The sequence below is a fragment of the Vipera berus genome, assembly GCF_964194415.1.
Source record: "Vipera berus genome assembly, chromosome: 7".
Classification (NCBI taxonomy): Eukaryota; Metazoa; Chordata; class Lepidosauria; order Squamata; family Viperidae; genus Vipera; species Vipera berus.
In genome coordinates, this window is record NC_138209.1 from 77,578,487 (window position 1) to 77,596,321 (window position 17,835).

The window sequence follows — 17,835 nt, forward strand, 5'->3', positions numbered from 1 at the left end:
AGGGGAAAGGGGGCGAAAAAAAAAATCTGACAAGCTTTCAAATATGATGCAGGGGGAAAAAAACGTTGGTGGTTTTCCTTCTCTCCCCCCCCCCGCCCCCCTTTTCAATTCAGGTTGCTCATTTTGTAAAGCCAAAGGCTGGATTGAGTGAATGTGGGCAGCCCTTGTTCTTTCCTCCGTAGTTAGCATCACAATGCTCAGAATTAACATCCTGAGACCTACATTATCAATTCTGCTGTTTCACCAAGCAACTTCTTCATACAAGGGGGCTTAGGCAAGGGATGTAGCTCTTTGGTTGTTTCCCTAACTTTAAAAAGTCATTAAGAACCTTTTTCTTCTTTAAAAGCATGCTATTTAAATCCACCACCACCCCTTAATCCAGCCATTTTTTTGGCCTTTATTTTTAATTCAGAAATCAGTCCTATTTATCATTTTCTCTTGGCCTGCTTCCCCCACCCACCCCACCCCACTACACATCAACTCGGCCTTTCTTCTCGAGCACTTGCGCAACACACTTTCAGCAAGAGCAACTAGCCTCTTTTTCTTTCGTGCGTTGTTGTTGTTAGTTGCGAAGTCGTGTCCGACCCATCGCAACCCCATGGACAACGTTCCTCCAGGCCTTTCTGTCCTCTACCATCTTCTGGAGTCCATTTAAGCTCATACCTCCTGCTTCAGTGACTCCATCCAGCCACCTCGTTCTCTGTCGTCCCCTTCTTCTCTTGCCCTCAATCTTTCCCAGCATTAGGCTCTTCTCCAGTGAATCCTTCCTTCTCATTAGGTGGCCAAAGTATTTGAGTTTTAGCTTCAGGATCTGGCCTTCTAAAGAGCAGTCAGGGTTGATCTCCTCTAGGACTGACCGGTTTGATCGCCTTGCAGTCCAAGGGACTCGCAGGAGTCTTCTCCAGCACCAGAGTTCAAAGGCTTCAATTTTTTGGCACTCAGCCTTTCTTATGGTCCAGCTTTCACTGCCATACATTGCAACTGGGAAGACCATGGCCTTGACTATATGCACTTTTGTTGGCAGGGTGATGTCTCTGCTTTTTAGTGTGCTGTCTAGATTTGCCATGGCTTTCCTCCCGAGGAGCAAGCGTCTTTTAATTTCTTGGCTACAGTCCCCATCTGCAGTGATCTTGGAGCCCAGGAAAATAAAATCTGTCACTACCTCCATTTCTTCCCCATCTATTTGCCAGGAATTGAGAGGGCCGGATGCCATGATCTTGGTTTTCTTAATGTTTAGTTTCAACCCAAGTTTTGCACTCTCCTTCTTCACCCGCAACAAGAGGCTCTTTAGTTCCTCTTCACTTTCTGCCATTTTCGTGCGTTACGGATCTTAATTCTGCGGGAGCATCAGTATTCGTTCCTCTGGATTAAATCCCAGAGAGCAGCTTCCATTCCCACCTGTAAAGTCACTTGGATCACGGCAAAGGCAGGCACTCGGTTCAATTTAAATGCCTTCCCAAAGGACACAAAACTGCATCGCTGCGGACACAAGAGGGGCCACGGATTTCACTCCCCTGCCCCATCGGCCCCCTGCTCCTCAAGCCTTAGGAAAAAGGGTCCCTTGTCTCTCTGGAGTGATTTTGGGGGGGGGGCAGGCTGCAGTCCCAGAGGATTATCAGGCCTCCCCCCTCTTCCAGAAGCATTGATAGATCCAAATGAGTGTTGTTGTTTTTTTGAGGCATACTGTTGCATTTAGCAGAAGAGTTATAAAAACCCTTCAAAGCTCCTGGCTGGAAATTTCCCTGTTTGCCCTTGGATTGAGGTGAGGATCCATCCGTTCCCCTGATTTTCGAACAGATGCAGTTGCCAGAAACTCCTCTCCAACATCTTGGATCCGTTTCGTTTTAGGTTTAGGTTTTATTTAATTTGTATACCGCCCTTCTCCCTAGGGACTCAGGGCGGTTCACAGGGCATATATAAATAACAATACAAAAGTTAAAAAAGATTAAACCAATGCCCAGTTAAAAAAACAATAATACAATACTAAGAACAACAATTTAAAACCCATATTCCCCCATCAGGCCAGACCAGCTAATTCAAATAAGTGGGTCTTCAGGCCGCGACGGAAGGTTCGGAGGTCTGATGACATCCGGAGCTCCACCGGCAGTTGATTCCATAATGCCGGAGCGCCCACAGAGAAGGCCCTCCCCCTGGGGGCCACCAGTCGGCATTCCCTGACCGGAGGCACCCTGAGGAGGCCCTCTCTGTGGGAACGCACAGGGCGGAGGGGAGTTGACGCCGGCAGCAGGTGGTCCCTGAGGTAACCCGGACCCATGCCATGTAAGGACTTAAAGATCATAACCAAGACCTTGAACCTCACCCGGAAGACAACTGGCAACCAATGCAGCTCGCGGAGCAAAGGTGTAACATGGGAGTACCGGGAAACTCCCAAGACAACTCTCGCGGCCGCATTCTGTACCAGTTGGAGCCTCCGAGTGGTCTTCAAGGGAAGCCCCATGTAGAGAGCATTACAGTAGTCAAGGCGAGAGGTCACGAGCGCATGAGTGACCGTACACAGGGCATCCCGGTCCAGATAGGGCCGCAACTGGCGCACCAGGCGAACCTGGGCGAAAGCCCCCCTAGTCACGGCCACTATATGATCTTCCAGGGTAAGCCGTGAATCTAGGAGGACTCCCAAGTTTTGGACGTTGCTCGTGTTCCTCGTGTCACGCTATCCTACTGAAACCTGAAATGGCCACTCTCCTGCGTGTATCTGGAGCTAATGAGAGAAATAAAAGCCATGTGCGTGCCGTATGCCCCCTCAGCTTCTAAATTCACTTAAAATATCTTGGGAATCTCACTTGTAAACTTCCGTTGTTAATCCAGGGGCAACGTCTAATCCAGCGTTTACGGTGCTTTTGTGTAATTCCATCCCCTTCTCCGGAGAGCGAATAAAGGACTAGGGACACGTAAATGAAAAACTCTCAGTTAACCCGCAACTGTTTTATAGGTTTCCGCATTCAGCATATTTTATCCCACTGCCTAAAATTTTGCAGAGCAGTGTTATCCCGACGGTAAAACGATGGGATGATTGCAATGTAACCCAAATCATTTTAAAAAACCAACAAAAACATTAAAAATAACGCTTGAACGAAGATGAAAACCGTGGCAATCCTGAAGAAAATAATAATGCCAATAATAATAATAATAATAATAATAATAATAATAATAATAATAATAATAATAATAATGATAATAATAATAATAATAATAATAATAATTTTATTTGTATACCATGTGTTGCACTAGATGCCCACAGAGTTTTTCTGTTGAGTTTTAAAGGCCAGTAGCCATGTAAATGGGTTGGGTTGGTGATGGGATGGGGTTGGGTTTTATAAATCGGTCTTAACTTTTAATGTGTATTAATTTATTTACGGGCATTGCTGTTTAATTACTTTTTAATTTTTGTATCCTATTTTTATTATGTATTGCCCTGTTCACCACCCTGAGTCCTTCGGGAGAAGGGCGGTATACAAATTAAATTAATAATAATAATAATAATAATAATAAATGTTTTCAGGAGGAAATATACATATACGCATACACACACACACACAAGTCTGTGTGTATATATGTTATGTGTGTGTGTGTGTATTCAGAGGTACGCAAGTTACTGTGTTCCCCTTCTGGGACAATCGTGCTGCACCAGCCTTTGGTCTTCATTTCCAGGCAACGAAACACCCCACAAGCAGGCTTTCCTTCCGCTAGGAAGAGTTCCTTCTCTTTGCAATCCCTGGAGACCATAAAATACATTTTTATAGGTCGGAGCTCATTTTTTAACGTGGGGTTCGTGCTGCAGTCTGAGCTCGGTGCTTTTCTTGAGGACGTTTCACTAGTCAACTGGGTGACTTCTTCAGGGCTAGAACAAAAAAAAAGGGTTTGCAGAGTGGAAGAGGAGTGTGGGGTCCTTGGTGCTCTCTGAGCTCTGTGATTTTCTTGCTGATATTTCATTACCCAACTAGGTAGCATCATCAGCGGTAGAAGGGTGTGGGATAGATACACCCACACACACCCACACAGACACACACACACACACACCACTTCCTTCTAGCACAGATGAGATTATGAAATGTCTGCAAGAAAGCAGCCACCTCCAGAAAGCACCAAGGACCCCACAGTTGTCTTTCCTTTCTCCTCCTCCTCCTCCTCCTCCTCCTCCTCCTCCTCCTCCTCCTCCTCCTCCAACCCTATTCCTTTCTAGCACTATGTTCCCTAGTTGGGTAATGAAACGTCTGCAAGAAAACAACCAACTCTAGAGATCACCAAGGACCCCACAGTTGTCCTTCCTTCCTTCTTTCTCCTTCTCCTCTCCACAAACCCTATTCCTTTCTAGCACTGAGTATGTTCCCTAGTTGGGTAATGAAACGTCTGCAAGAAAGCAACCAACTCTAGAGATCACCAAGGACCCCACAGTTGTCTTTCCTTCCTTCCTTCCTTCCTTCCTTCCTTCCTTCCTTCCTTCCTTCCTTCCTTCCTTCCTTCCTTCCTTCCTTCCTTCCTTCCTCCTCTCCACAAACCCTATTCCTTTCTAGCACTGAGTAGAAGGGTGTGGGATAGATATACATACACAAACACACACACCACCACTTCCTTCTAGCACAGATGAGATTATGAAATGTCTGCAAGAAAGCAGCCACCTCCAGAAAGCACCAAGGACCCCACAGTTGTCTTTCCTTTCTCCTCTTCCTCCTCCTCCTCCTCCTCCTCCTCCTCCTCCAACCCTATTCCTTTCTAGCACTATGTTCCCTAGTTGGGTAATGAAACGTCTGCAAGAAAGCAACCAACTCTAGAGATCGCCAAGGACCCCACAGTTTTCCTTCCTTCCTTCCTTCCTTCCTTCCTTCCTTCCTTCCTTCCTTCCTTCCTTCCTTCCTCCTCTCCACAAACCCTATTCCTTTCTAGCACTGAGTAGAAGGGTGTGGGATAGATATACATACACAAACACACACCACCACCACTTCCTTCTAGCACAGATGAGATTATGAAATGTCTGCAAGAAAGCAGCCACCTCCAGAAAGCACCAAGGACCCCACAGTTCAACCCTGAGCTACAAATATTCTCTTCTATTGGTACTATTTTCTTTTTCTACGTAGGTGATTTATGAAGATTAGCCTTCCAGAGATATTTTATTTACCATCATTGCCAACGTTGTATGTGTTTTTGTTTTTTTTCCAATCTATATAGGCCGTGATGTTGTTCAGCTCCGGAGTCTTCTGGATGGGCTTATTTAGTATTCCAATGACAGCGCTGATATTTGATGTAGTATATAAAGTGTAAGTATGGTATAATTAATATATGGTCGACTGAATAATTAATCTGCCCATTTGTTAATTAGCTAAAATTAATGTGCAGTCTTCCCAGCTAACTCAGGACAAAATCCCATTAGTTCAACAGGATGTATTCCTAAGTAAGTGCATTTAATGATGTAGTATAATTATTGGCATATCTTCCTAATTAAATACAAGCTCAATTAGATTTACACATATATAGAGAGTTGATTCCTTAAATCTACTAAATTATGACCTACTTTGGCAGATTGTTCTTTTGGCTGAGATTACTCTTCAGAGGAGAACAATGTATAATACTGTGTATCACAGTTTTATTATGTGAAAGTAAAAAATGTTAAAAGCACATATACTGCATGAATACAATGCTTCTTTGGGAAAAACTTACTCCCTAGTTCCCTAATGGTTAATCTTAAAAATGAATGAATGATTTGAGTTTTCTGTGGGCTGCACCAGCGTAATACATATTCTTTCTTAGATAATACTGTTGTGGGACTGAATTTAATGTTACTGGGTTGCGTTTAATTTTATGCCCATATTTGCGGGCCGATAAAAAGCCTTAGAATTTTAAAACAAATTTAACAAAAAGTTTTTTAAATCTTCTTTTAGAGTGAAGAGGGCAGCATTTAAAACCTTAGTAGATGAAGTTCAGGAGTTGGAAGCCAAATCGCAAGACCCAGGCGTTGTTCTGCAAGGGAAAAGGTAAAATATGATTATCAGTAATTTCCCTCCAAGCTCGAATATTTTAGCATTCTATTTATGTGCTTTGGCCTGATTTGACCTCACAGCTTGGAGTCTAAAATCAAAAGTCATAAAGGTTCTTGAATGAATTTTGCTCATAAAATGAACCACATATTGCTGTAGTTAATTAGGCATTCTCTTCCAATTAATTCAGTATCCACTTGAACTAACTATGCAACTAGTTCAGCCTGCTGAGAAGAGCGGGGTTTAGCTTATAGCCTGTCCTATTGCATCTAGCCAGTTAAAGGAGCCTTATTTCTACTAATAGTTCATTAGGTAAAGGTAAAGGTTCCCCCGCACATGCGTGCTAGTCGTTTCCGACTCTAGGGGCCGGTGCTCATCTCCGTTTCAAAGCCAAAGAGCCAGCGCTTGTCCGAGGATGTCTCCGTGGTCATGTGGCCGGCATGACTAGACGCCAAAGGCGCACGGAACGCTGTTACCTTCCCACCGTAGTGGTCCCTGTTTTTCTACTTGCATTTTGACGTGCTTTCGAACTGCTAGGTTGGCAGAAGCTGGGACGAGTAACAGGCGCTCACTCTGTTACGCGGCACTCGGGATTTGACCCGCCAAACTGCCGACCTTCTGATCGACAAGCTCAGCGTCCTAACCCACTGAGCCACCGCATAATAATAGTTCATTATGATATGTATATTTCAGTGGGCCTGAAAGGGAAATAGTTGAACCCCTAACCAGAAGCTGTTGGAAATAAGAGACTTCAAATGGCTGCACACAAGGATGCATTTGAATATACCTGAAGAATAGCTTCTGCTTGGCAGTAGCCCTTTACCTTGCAAATTTAATTTTTTTTGTAAAACTTCAATTCAGTTCTTTCATTCCTTGTACTATTATTATGTGGTAATAGCACTCTCTCTCTTTTTTCTTGGCTTCATCTCCCAGAGTAGTTAAGAGTAACTATAATATCATATATGATAATATAACATAACTATAATTATAGTCACAGAGTAAATATAATATGTAAGTAATGACAGTGTAGTTAACAGCATTATTTCATAAACCTGTAATTCAGATAAGACATTGCTGGCGTGATAGTCTATAATTAAAATACCATTTATCATTTTAATGCCCTTTAACTCTCCCTCCTAACTCTTTACAAGGTAAGACTCACCAATGTTACCTCCCGTTGATAGAGCACGCAATCTAGGTGTCCTCCTGGATTCTCGACTCAGTTTTGAAGATCATATTGGAGTCGTGGCTAGGGGGGCATTTGCCCAGGTTCGCCTGGTACGCCAGTTGCGCCCCTTTCTGGACCGAGATGCCCTACATACAGTCACCCACGTACTCGTTACCTCCCGTATAGATTACTGCAGTGCTCTCTACATGGGGCTGCCCTTGAAGACCACCCGGAGGCTTCAGCTGGTGCAGAGTGCGGCCGCGTGGGTAATGATGGGAGCACCCCGATACTCCCATATTACACCCCTCCTGCGTGAGCTGCATTGGTTACCGGTTGTCCTCCGGGTGAGATTAAGGTGCTGGTACTTACCTTTAAAGCCCTGCATGGCTTAGGTCCGGGATACTTGCAGGACCATCTGCTGCCAGGAACGACTTCCCATCGCCCAGTGCGCTCACACAGAGAAGGCCTCCTCAGGGTACCGTCAGCTAGACAGTGTTGGCTGGCGACCCCCAGGGGCAGGGCCTTCTCTGTGGGAGCGCCAGCCCTATGGACCCAGCTCCCCCCTGAGCTTCGGATGGCCCCAGAGCTCCGGTCCTTTCGCCGCGGCCTCAAATCACTCCTTTTCCACCAGGCTGACCTGGACTGACAGGGATTTTAATTTATGTTTTTAATTTTTTAACCTTAATTTTTAACTTATTTTAATTTTAATTTTAATTTATTCTACAGGGCCATTAATTTAATTTTTATTTTAACTTCTGTATTATTGTATGTTATTGTTGTTAGCCGCCCTGAGTCCTTTGGGAGATAGGGCGGCATATAAATCCCAATAATAATAATAATAATAATAATAATAATAATAATAATAATAATAATAATAATAATAATAATAATAATAAAAATAAAATACCTGGCAACAGCTAGAGGGCTTCACGTCTGTTTTCCAAACCTGTGTTTCCTTTCACGCTTTTTACACCTTTTAATGGAATGGTGTAAAGGAGGGAAGAAATCAGGAAGGCCTAGAACAAAACTATTGTCAAAGGGATGGAAGAATCTTGAAGCAATGCTGGGCCACGCAGAATAACAAAGTTGGAAGGGACCTCGAAGGTCTTCTAGTCCAACCCCGTCCCCCTGCTCAGGCAGAGAGCGCATACCATTTCAGACAAATGGCTGCCCAGTCTCTTCTTAAAAACCTGCAGTGATGAAGCACCCACAATGTCATGGTTCCGATAAATGAGACAGTTCAAACAAATTGCAGGCATATTATTATTTATCTAAAAAGTCTTAGTAATGAAACATCGGCACTCCTGGAGGGATGCCAGAATCTGACCTCTCCTCCCCTTGATACATCACACCCTGCACAATCTCCCTCCCCTAATTACACGTCATAAATCCACCAATTCCGCGCCCGGCTAAACATCGCTTTTCAAAATAGCCGTTTGAAATTTCCCTCCCTTCAAGATTGAAAGCGAAGCAGCTTAAACAAAAGGCCATCTCTTACATCGTCAGTGCAAAAACATGTCAAATGTTTGCAGCGTTGACATCCAACTTCTGAAGGCAAGGAGTTCCACTGGCTAATTGCTCTCCCTCAGGCATTTTCTCCTTCATTCTAGATTGGAACTCTCTTTAACTATCTTCTACCGGTTGCTTCTAGTCCTGCCTCCTTGTGCTTTGGAAAGTAAATCAAGGCCCTCTGCCCTGGGACAAATATTGGAAGATGCTATCATATCACCCCCTAGTCCTTCTCTTTGTCAGACTAGGCAAGCCCAGCTGCTGCAACCGCTCATTGTTTGTTTTAGCCTTCTGTTCTGTTCCAGCCTATGACCGGCCCTGTTTGAATGTCAGGGACAACCCCTTTTTATAGTCAACAGGCTGGAAAAACCCAATCAGATTTATTTACAAAGAAATCAAAAGTTCAAACAAGAGTTAAACCAAAAGCTCAAACAAGAGTTAAGCAGGAATAACAGACCAGGACTCTAGCAGAAGATCTTCAAATGGTTGCCTTCAGCAACCAGCACCTCCCACACCTTCCCCTTTTCTCAGCAGTCCCAAGGCGTGGCTTCTCATTGCCTTCTCCTCCTCTCACCGAGTTGCCTCATTGCCTTTCTCTGTTCTGCTCTGCTGGATTGCCTCCTGCTCCTAGCGTCCCTGAATAGATCCAGCTGCGAATCATCTACGTCCAATCCCTCGTGCTCACACGGCTGAGTCTGAGGAGGAATATGACGGGAGGGGCCAGGCTGAGAGTCCTGCAGTGCATCAGAGCCTCCCTCTGACACCAAAGGCTCTCCAAACCCCTCCTCCTCCTCCTCCTCCTCTTCAGAATCATCAGATTCAGCTGCCGGTATCACAGGCTGACGCTGAATCACAACACCTTCAGCCCACCCACCCCCCAAATCATGTAATTTCTTTCATTCCTACATTTGGATTGCTTAGGACTAAACCCAGCCGTTTTTTGAGAGACTTGGGTCAGTCCATGAATTTTGACTTCCCTTTCTCCATTTTGCAGTTGCTTCCATCCTCCCCCTGCTCTTCCTCCCCCCGCTGCCCAATCCCCAAGCTTCACCCAGGGAATTCTCAAATTATTCCCCCCAAACAACAGAGGGCAGGACAAGAAAGCAATGGTTGGGATCTGATCAAAGAGAAAAGCACCCTGGAATGAAAGGAGAAACTTCCTGACCAGTGAGGACAATTAACCAGTGGAACGGCTTTGCCTTCAGAAATCCTGGGCGCTCCATCGCTGGAGGCTTTTAAGAAGAGACTGGACAGCCACCGGTCTGGAATGGTACAGGGTCACCTGCTTGAGCAGGGGGCTGGACTAGAAGACCTCCAAGGTCCCTTCCAGCTTCTATTCTATTCTAAATTCTAATTCAGGTTATCCATCCCTGCAAATTTGACAATGGCATGGTGTTGGTGCAAGTGACGTGAAGGGAAGGCATTGGCACAAAAGATCCAAAATTACACGTAGTCCTCGGCTTACAACAGTTCATTTAGTGACCGAAGTTACAACGGCACTGGAAAAAAAGGGACTTACGACCGGTTGTTGTTTTTTTCACACTCACAACCACCGCAGCATTCCACCCCCCTGGTCACGTGATTTATATTCGGATGCTTGACAGCTGACTCACATTTACGACGGTTGCAGCGTCCCCTGGTCCCCTTTTGTGACTTTTCTGACAAGCAAAGTGAATGGGGGAAAACCACGTTACTCATTTAACAGCTGCAGTGATTCAGTTAACCAGTGGGACAAGAAAAGTCCTAAAATGGGGCAAAACCCACTTAACAAATTTCTCGCCTAGCAACATAAATTTTGGGGTCAACTGTGGTCGTAAGTCGAGGACTGCCTGTACAGCTCTCCCTAGTTTCTTTCTGGATGCCATCACCACCTTGCTGATTAAGTCCTAACATTTAAATGTTTAAGATAACATCAACCAAACTCTGGTTTATTCCATTCAATCACCAACCAGAAATGTATTGACACCCTAGGTAAAGGTAAAGGTTCCCCTGCACATGCGTGCTAGTCGTTTCCGACTCTAGTGGCCGGTGCTCATCTCCGTTTCAAAGCCGAAGAGCCGGCGCTTGTCCGAGGACGTCTCCGTGGTCATGTGGCCGGCATGACGAGATGCCAAAGGCGCACGGAACGCTGTTACCTTCCCACCGTAGTGGTCCCTATTTTTCTACTTGCATTTTTTACGTGCTTTCGAACTGCTAGGTTGGCAGAAGCTGGGACGAGTAACAGGCGCTCACTCTGTTACGCGGCACTCGGGATTCGACCCGCCAAACTGCCAGCCTTCTGATCGACAAGCTCAGCGTCCTAACCCGCTGAGCCACCACGTCCCTATTGACACCCTTCTGGCCCCTTAAAGTAATTTTGAGGCTAAATCTACAACCCTGATTTAAAGCATAAAGTAAACAAAAATAATAATCATCTTTCCAGCTACAATACTTATTAAGAGCCCAATCGTTGTGAAATACAGAACTAGTTAACAAAAATCTTCTGGCTTTGATAATAGGAGCTCAGACTGAAGTAGCGTTGCCAATAAATAATTCCATTTACAGTCCCTAAGTAGCTGTATAATATAGCTGATGTTATATATGTCACCCATTTAACACATTGATGTTTTTTTTTTTTTTTTTTTATTGAAAAGTTTTTTTTTTTATTGAAAAGTTTTAAAAATACAGTTTTCCTTTAAAAAACCCCCTTCCCCCTCCCTACCTCCCCTCCCTACCTCCCCCCTTCCCCCCCCACATTGATGTTAACACATTGATGTTAAATGGGTGATGATTGCTGCCATTTGTTTGTTTCCAATATGCTGTTCAATAGTTGTTATCGCGGTCTGGGTTTTTGCCCCACTCACCCGCCATATATTTTAGTGCATTTCATCAATTTGTCACCTTTCTTTCCTAGCTTAACTGAAAGAGCTCAGCTATTAAAAAACGTCTTTAAGAAAAACCACGTCAACTTGTACCGCTCTGAATCTGTGCAGCAGAATTTGCTTCGTAAGTATGTGAGGTGTGCGAGAAAGCCACACAAAAGTCAAAACGACCACAAATAACAGAAAGGTCTCGTCAGAAATTTGGTGACCCGCCGATTAGCTCATATGTATTATTCTAAAGTTCCATCTGCCTCCTGCAGTGTAAACTGATTTTCAGCTACGCTGAAGATTTGCCAAAGCGAAAAAGCAAAGGGCAGATATTTCGAACACATAAATAAATTTTAAAGGGAATTAATCTCACAATATTTTCCCACTGGAGGTGTGGTCGGCCCCCATACTCCTTGGCCTTCCAGCAGAGCCTAAAAACCTGGTCCTGGGAGTGGCTGATGGGGCAGAGAGGAGATTCCTGCCCCATGTTGCTGGCCCTCTTGGTTTTTAGTTTCCTGTTTCTCTAATTTTTAAATTAACTTTTTTTTTTGCTTTTCACTATTCTACAAGCCACCCAGAATCACTGTATCAGTGAAATGATCAGCATATACATTTAATGAATTAATAAATAAAATCCCTCGACTTTCATGAGCAGTTTGATAGCCTGTTGTGCCCAACAGATCTTGGACTAGATCTGATCTAAAGAGGGTCAGATGTCCTGGCACTTTAATTTCTTCTTGGAATTTGGTATTTTAAAGGATCTAATCTTTAATCACACTTGTTTTAATCACGTCACATTATCGATAAATGTTCTTCTGAGTTTCTGTTTGGAAACTCTGTATTGATGGCTCGCCAAATCTGTTATCCTTTCCTATCCTTCCTATGTGGGTCCCTAGTGTTAGCCTGAACAAAATGTTTCTCTGTACAGGTAGTCCTCGACTTACGGTTACAATTGGGCCCAAGATTTTCCGCTGCAAAGTGAGACAGCCGTTAAGTGAGTTTTGCCCCATCTTACGACTTTTCTCGCCACCATTGTTAAGCGAGTCACTGCTGTTGCTAAGTTAGCAACACGGTCGTTAAGCGAATCTGGATATCCCCACTGACTTTGCCCATCAGAAGGTCACAAAAGGGGATCGTGTGACACACAACGCATGCCCCCCCGGGACACAGTGACCGTCATAAATACGAGTCGGTTGCGCCAAGCGTCCGAATTTTGATCAGGTGACCCTGAGGACGCTGGAAAAGTCGTAAGAGTGGAAAAATGGGTCGCGGGTCACTTTTTCCCAGTGCCCTTGTAACTTTGAACCGTCACTAAACGGACCGCCGTAAGTTGAGGACTACCAGTATTTCAGATTTAAAGAGGATTAGAAAGATCCCCGTTGTTTCTCAACGCCCACTCAACTCTCTACTTCCAGATGGATACGCTTTCTCGCAAGACGAAAATGGAGTTGTTTCGCAGTCGGAAGTCATACGAGCCTACGACACGACGAAGCAGAGGCCCGATGAATGGTGAAGGAGAGAGTCACCTGGCTTTCAGTATTTGCCATATTCCAGCCAAATTAATGCGTATTTCCCGCGGTCTGCCAACATGGTTCAGTAACAAGATTAGGGGGGAGTTGTAGATTGTTAACTCTTGTTTCTTGAAGTTCGCTTATTGAGTAGACATAAGCACTGTGCAAGTAACTATACTCTTTAACACACCATCCCTCAGCATTTCCAAGAGCGAGTCGGATTTTGTAAGCAGATACCGAGAAGTAACCTGCAGCCTTTTCAAACAGCTTATTTATAGTAAAGATGAGTACTGTTCCTGTATGTAGACAGACAGAGAGAGAGAGAGAGAGAGAGATAGGTGTAAATATTCAATATATGTTGAGATTGCTCAACCTATGCTACACATTGAGAAGCAGAGCCTTTGCCAAGGTGTATACGTGGTGAAATTAAATAATGAGCCTTTGATTTCCACAAGTGCTAAAGAACCATTTTAATTACCTTAATTCATGTGACAAAGCAAGATCGCAAAGCAAGATGCTGAGAAGGAATTGGGTTAAATGAGCTTGTTTGCCAAAGAAATTCCATATGTCTCATCCTAGTCCTCCCGCGTAGAACCCTAAGCGTTAGCGTTAGCAACGGTGTCCGACGTCAGAATTGCATGTTTGATACTCTGTACTTGAAAAGTTTTACAATAATACGAAAACGGATAGGATTTGATTTTGATGCATTTAATTTCAGATCTGTGGTTCCTTTCACCTTCGGCCTTACAGAAGCCTTTCTTTTTGCATTCACGCTCTCGTCACAGAATGTGTACATTCAAACACAGCGTACGTTTCTTGTTACCTGTTTAAGAGTCCCAATGTGGTGACATTTGTGTGTGAGATTCAGATGTTCCTCTGTTGCCTTCCCCATGCATATCATCAGGAACTTTCATTTTAAAAAAAAACAATGGTTGCTTGTTGGGATTGGTAAAGAGACAAGGATGGTGCCTTAACTAAGTTTCCTGTTTCCCGAACAGGCGTGAACACTGTCAGACTGAGAAAGAGGCAACTGTATTAGTGATGTATTTCAAGACTGTGGTGCATTGCATCCATCCCCTATGCTTACACATCTATAGGCCCTATAAAGAGAAGCCAATCCAGAATTTTGTAAAATTTACAGAAGTCAGAAACTGATTGTCCTTAGCAGATTGGGGCGGAGGTGTGCTTGAAAATGGAGCTTTTAATCGATAATATCACTTTAGTACTTTACTACTGTTTGCTTTCAGTTTGCACTATAAAACAGTTTATTTGGGGTATTTAATAAGATTCTGTTTGTACATTCCCAAATTTGATTTAAAATTAAAGTATGCAAAAGTTTGAGGATTTAAAATAACAAGGTTTGTTGTATGTTTTAAATAAAAAAAAACACATTTTCTAGCTAGTGATGTAAAACTTCCCTTCTCATTAACGGAAATGTTTTGAGTAAATGTTTTTAAATCTTGTCATTTTGTAAAATCAGAATGAAAAAGCCGATTAAACTGCAGTCGTTTTTCCACTGTGCGTGTTAATAGCCATTTCAGTTTATCTATAATATATTTTATGTAGACAGTTCCATGTCTTAATTTCTGTGACATGTACAGTTAATTTAACTCTAGGCAAGGAGAAAAGTTATGATAAATGTTTCTACTCTTTTAAGTCCATTTTTAAAAACTGTGTACTGGAAACACCATTTACTAAATACTGCACATATGAAATATGTATTTATGACTTAAGTATAGAGTCTTTCATACTTATTTCATAATTGCCCTCACCGTATAAAGTTCTCTTTCTTGGGCGAAGCAGAAAATAAACCAGTAATCCACAAAGCCTGTTACCGAAAAAGGACTTTTCCATCTTACAGCCTGAAATTGCCTTTAGGAAAGTTATCTCTGGCATAGACACTTAATACATCAACGAGAGCCCAATAAATTGACCTGTTGTGCAGATTCACATTGTCAGATTTACACAATCCAGAACATCTAAAAAAACACACACAAAAACCAAACCCTGACTTATTGCTTTACATTAATTTGCGGTGGCTTGTCCACCGCAAAAGATTCCTGAAGCAAATTATTAAAAAAAAAAACCAAATCTGTAGCATGCACAGTTTTTAGTGGTGTGTATATATATATATTTTAGACTCAAAAAAATAAATAAAATCAGATAATAATCCAGCAAAAACTGAATTACTTCCCACTGGTTATTTATGATCTAATGCAGAGGTGTCCAACTTCGGCAACGTGTTAAGACTTTGTGGACTCGTTTAACTCCCAGAATTCTGGGAGTTGAAGTCCACAAGTCTTAAAAGGGGCCAAGGTTAGAGACCCCTGATTCTAATGCAAGCTCTTTATGGACCCTGACAGAGGGGATATTTAGCTCAGCCCACCGTGGCATCGTAATGCGACATACAAATTGGGTCAGGGGTCAACCGCCACTCCCTCCCCACCAGCATGAAAGGACTGTCTTGCATGCAATTGGCCTAGAATAATAATCTGCATGCAGAGTTGTGTTTGTTTTTTGTGTTGGTTTTTTTCCACTGCTGTCTTCTGTCCTTGGTGAATCCCCACGAAGGCATGAATCTTGCATAATCGCTAGAATTCAGGAAACGAAATCTTCCCAAGAGTAGGCCTGACAAAAACGATAGACCCCATCCACTGCCCGTTATTGTATATTAGATTTTTTTCTCTCTCTCTTTTAAAATACGCCGCTCTATTCAAGATCCCTCTTTCTTTTTTTTTTTTTCACGTTCTCCCCGATTTCTAACCGTTCAGGAAAGACAGCAGAAAACTTTTTCACGCGCGCGATGCCACGTTTGCCGAACATTTAGGTTTTTGAGAGTGTGCTTTATAAAGTGAAAGGGAGGACAGTTTGTCTGGCCCACGCTGCCTTTCATGGTATAGAAAGGTTTGGGTTGAAACAGAAATGAAATTTTCAGATTTCTAAGAAGATAAAACCCAAGTAAACTAAGGAACAGGTCAGGATGTACAAAACGTATCTTCGTTTGCAAGCCTGTAGTTTTGGTTTCAAAGAGAAGCTTTCAGAGTGATTTATTACACCATAAGGTAGAAATACATAGTATAATATAGTGTATATTTAGGGATGTTGGTTGACATGCATATTTTATTCAACTAGGCTTTTGTTTTTTACGTTTTGTTTCAAAAATTACACTTTTCTTTGTTACTTAAATTAAGGAAATTGTACATTCTGTGTATATTTTGTATTGTGGAATATTTATGTTAAGGTTTTTTAAAAAATCACCGTTGAAAGAATGGTACCATTCAGAAATAAAAAAAGAATGTCTGCAACTGTGTATTATTTCTAATTAAATGATTGTAAGAATGTGGTGCGATTTAACCAGAAAAATCAACCAATTGAAGCCATAAGTAGTCCTGTGTTCTTAGGTGAGGCTTACTTACAAAAATGAATTTTCATAAAATGTAATAGTTTAAAAACCTTTTTAGTTGTATAACAATAGAGGAAACGCTTCAAAAAAAACATAATACAATCTCATATGGGAAGACATCCTTTTTTTTTTAATCAGTTGATGTTAAACTCTTTACTTGCTTGACAGTTGGACCATATGATCTCCCCCCCCCACCACTGATTCCTGTATTGTGGAAACGCCGTTGTTTCAGTTACGTTTTAGTAATCTGTCTGCATGTCAAAGTGTGAATCTGATCTGAACGCATGCTTGTGCTGTAAAACTCATTATTTCTCTGTTAGCTGAAAGAGGCATCAAAATTTATCTTTGGTATGCAAAAGTGAAGCGTTAGTAAACAGCTAGAATTGTCAACTTCATTTTGTTAGTGTGGAATGGTCAACTCAGAAACAACTACACGCCAAAAGTGTTGTAAAACAGAGGTCCCCAACCTATGGGCCACGGCCCACGGAAATGGCTGGCACTCCCCCCTACTCGCGCTAGCACCCTTGGCCCCGTTTGCGCATGTGCACGGGGGCGAATGGAGCCGCTAGTGCCAGGCAGGTGTCCGCGGCCCATTTGCACATGCGCAAACACGGCCGCTAGTGCTGGGCGGGTATATGTGGCCCGTTTGCACATGCGCAAATGGGGCCAGTAGCACCACGCCAGTGCATGTGGCGCCTTTTGCGTGCGTGCACCAATTTGCAAGCCGCTTCTTTCCTCCGTGTCAGGACGCTGCAAAGGTTGGAGACCTCTGTTCTAAAATATGTTCAAGACCCCTGAAACGGATTGAATTAGTCGACAAATTAGGGCGAAAATAGACGGCGAATGTATGTACCTACTTGCTTTTTTAAGTGGTTTCAGCACAGACTTGCAGCCATTTAAAATTTTGTGATTGCAAAAACTGTGGCCCAGGTGTGTAAAAGCTAAATCATGTTTCAGTGTTTAACCTGTTCTACAATTTAAAGCCATAATGCATTAACTTTGTTTTCTGCTGCAATTTTCATGAAGTGTTGATTTTAAAATATATATATATATATAAAAAGAAAATAGGGACTATATAATATTTAGGACTGCATTCAAGGTAAGGTAGGATTTTTCCACTCCCTTAAATCATTACTGCTGAAACTCCTGTGGAAATTGTGAAGCTGCATGAATGGAGAGGTGGGGAAGGAAAAATTTGATTCCGTGTTTATGGTAGCTTTCTCAGGTTTTGTTTTAAATGGATGTTAAATGCACTGTTTTATAATGTTATTAAATTTTAATAATATATTCACTTCTATGCAGTGTTATTGGCATTTGGTGAATGTGCATGTTCTGAACTGCAAATTTTAATTGTTTTGTCTTCTAATTGTTAAAACAATAAAACTTGCCATTAAGTATTCTCTGA

The 17,835-nt window shown here is 42.7% G+C and overlaps 1 protein-coding gene across 8 annotated transcripts in view; it reads left to right on the forward strand.

Moving 5' to 3' along the window:
• The window catches only part of ATP8A1 (ATPase phospholipid transporting 8A1), an 85,283-nt gene extending 67,448 nt beyond the window's left edge, over positions 1-17,835 (forward strand). For 4 of the 8 annotated variants that reach the window (XM_081332443.1, XM_081332447.1, XM_081332446.1 and 1 more), the window contains 4 exons: positions 5,185-5,273; positions 5,895-5,987; positions 11,561-11,652; positions 12,932-17,835. In XM_081332443.1, the coding sequence (XP_081188569.1) occupies positions 5,185-5,273; positions 5,895-5,987; positions 11,561-11,652; positions 12,932-13,029 (372 nt within the window). In that variant the 3' untranslated portion in view covers positions 13,030-17,835. The remainder of the gene's footprint in view (positions 1-5,184; positions 5,274-5,894; positions 5,988-11,560; positions 11,653-12,931) is intronic. The other 4 variants (XR_014027075.1, XR_014027074.1, XM_081332444.1 and 1 more) reach the window with 4 other exon arrangements.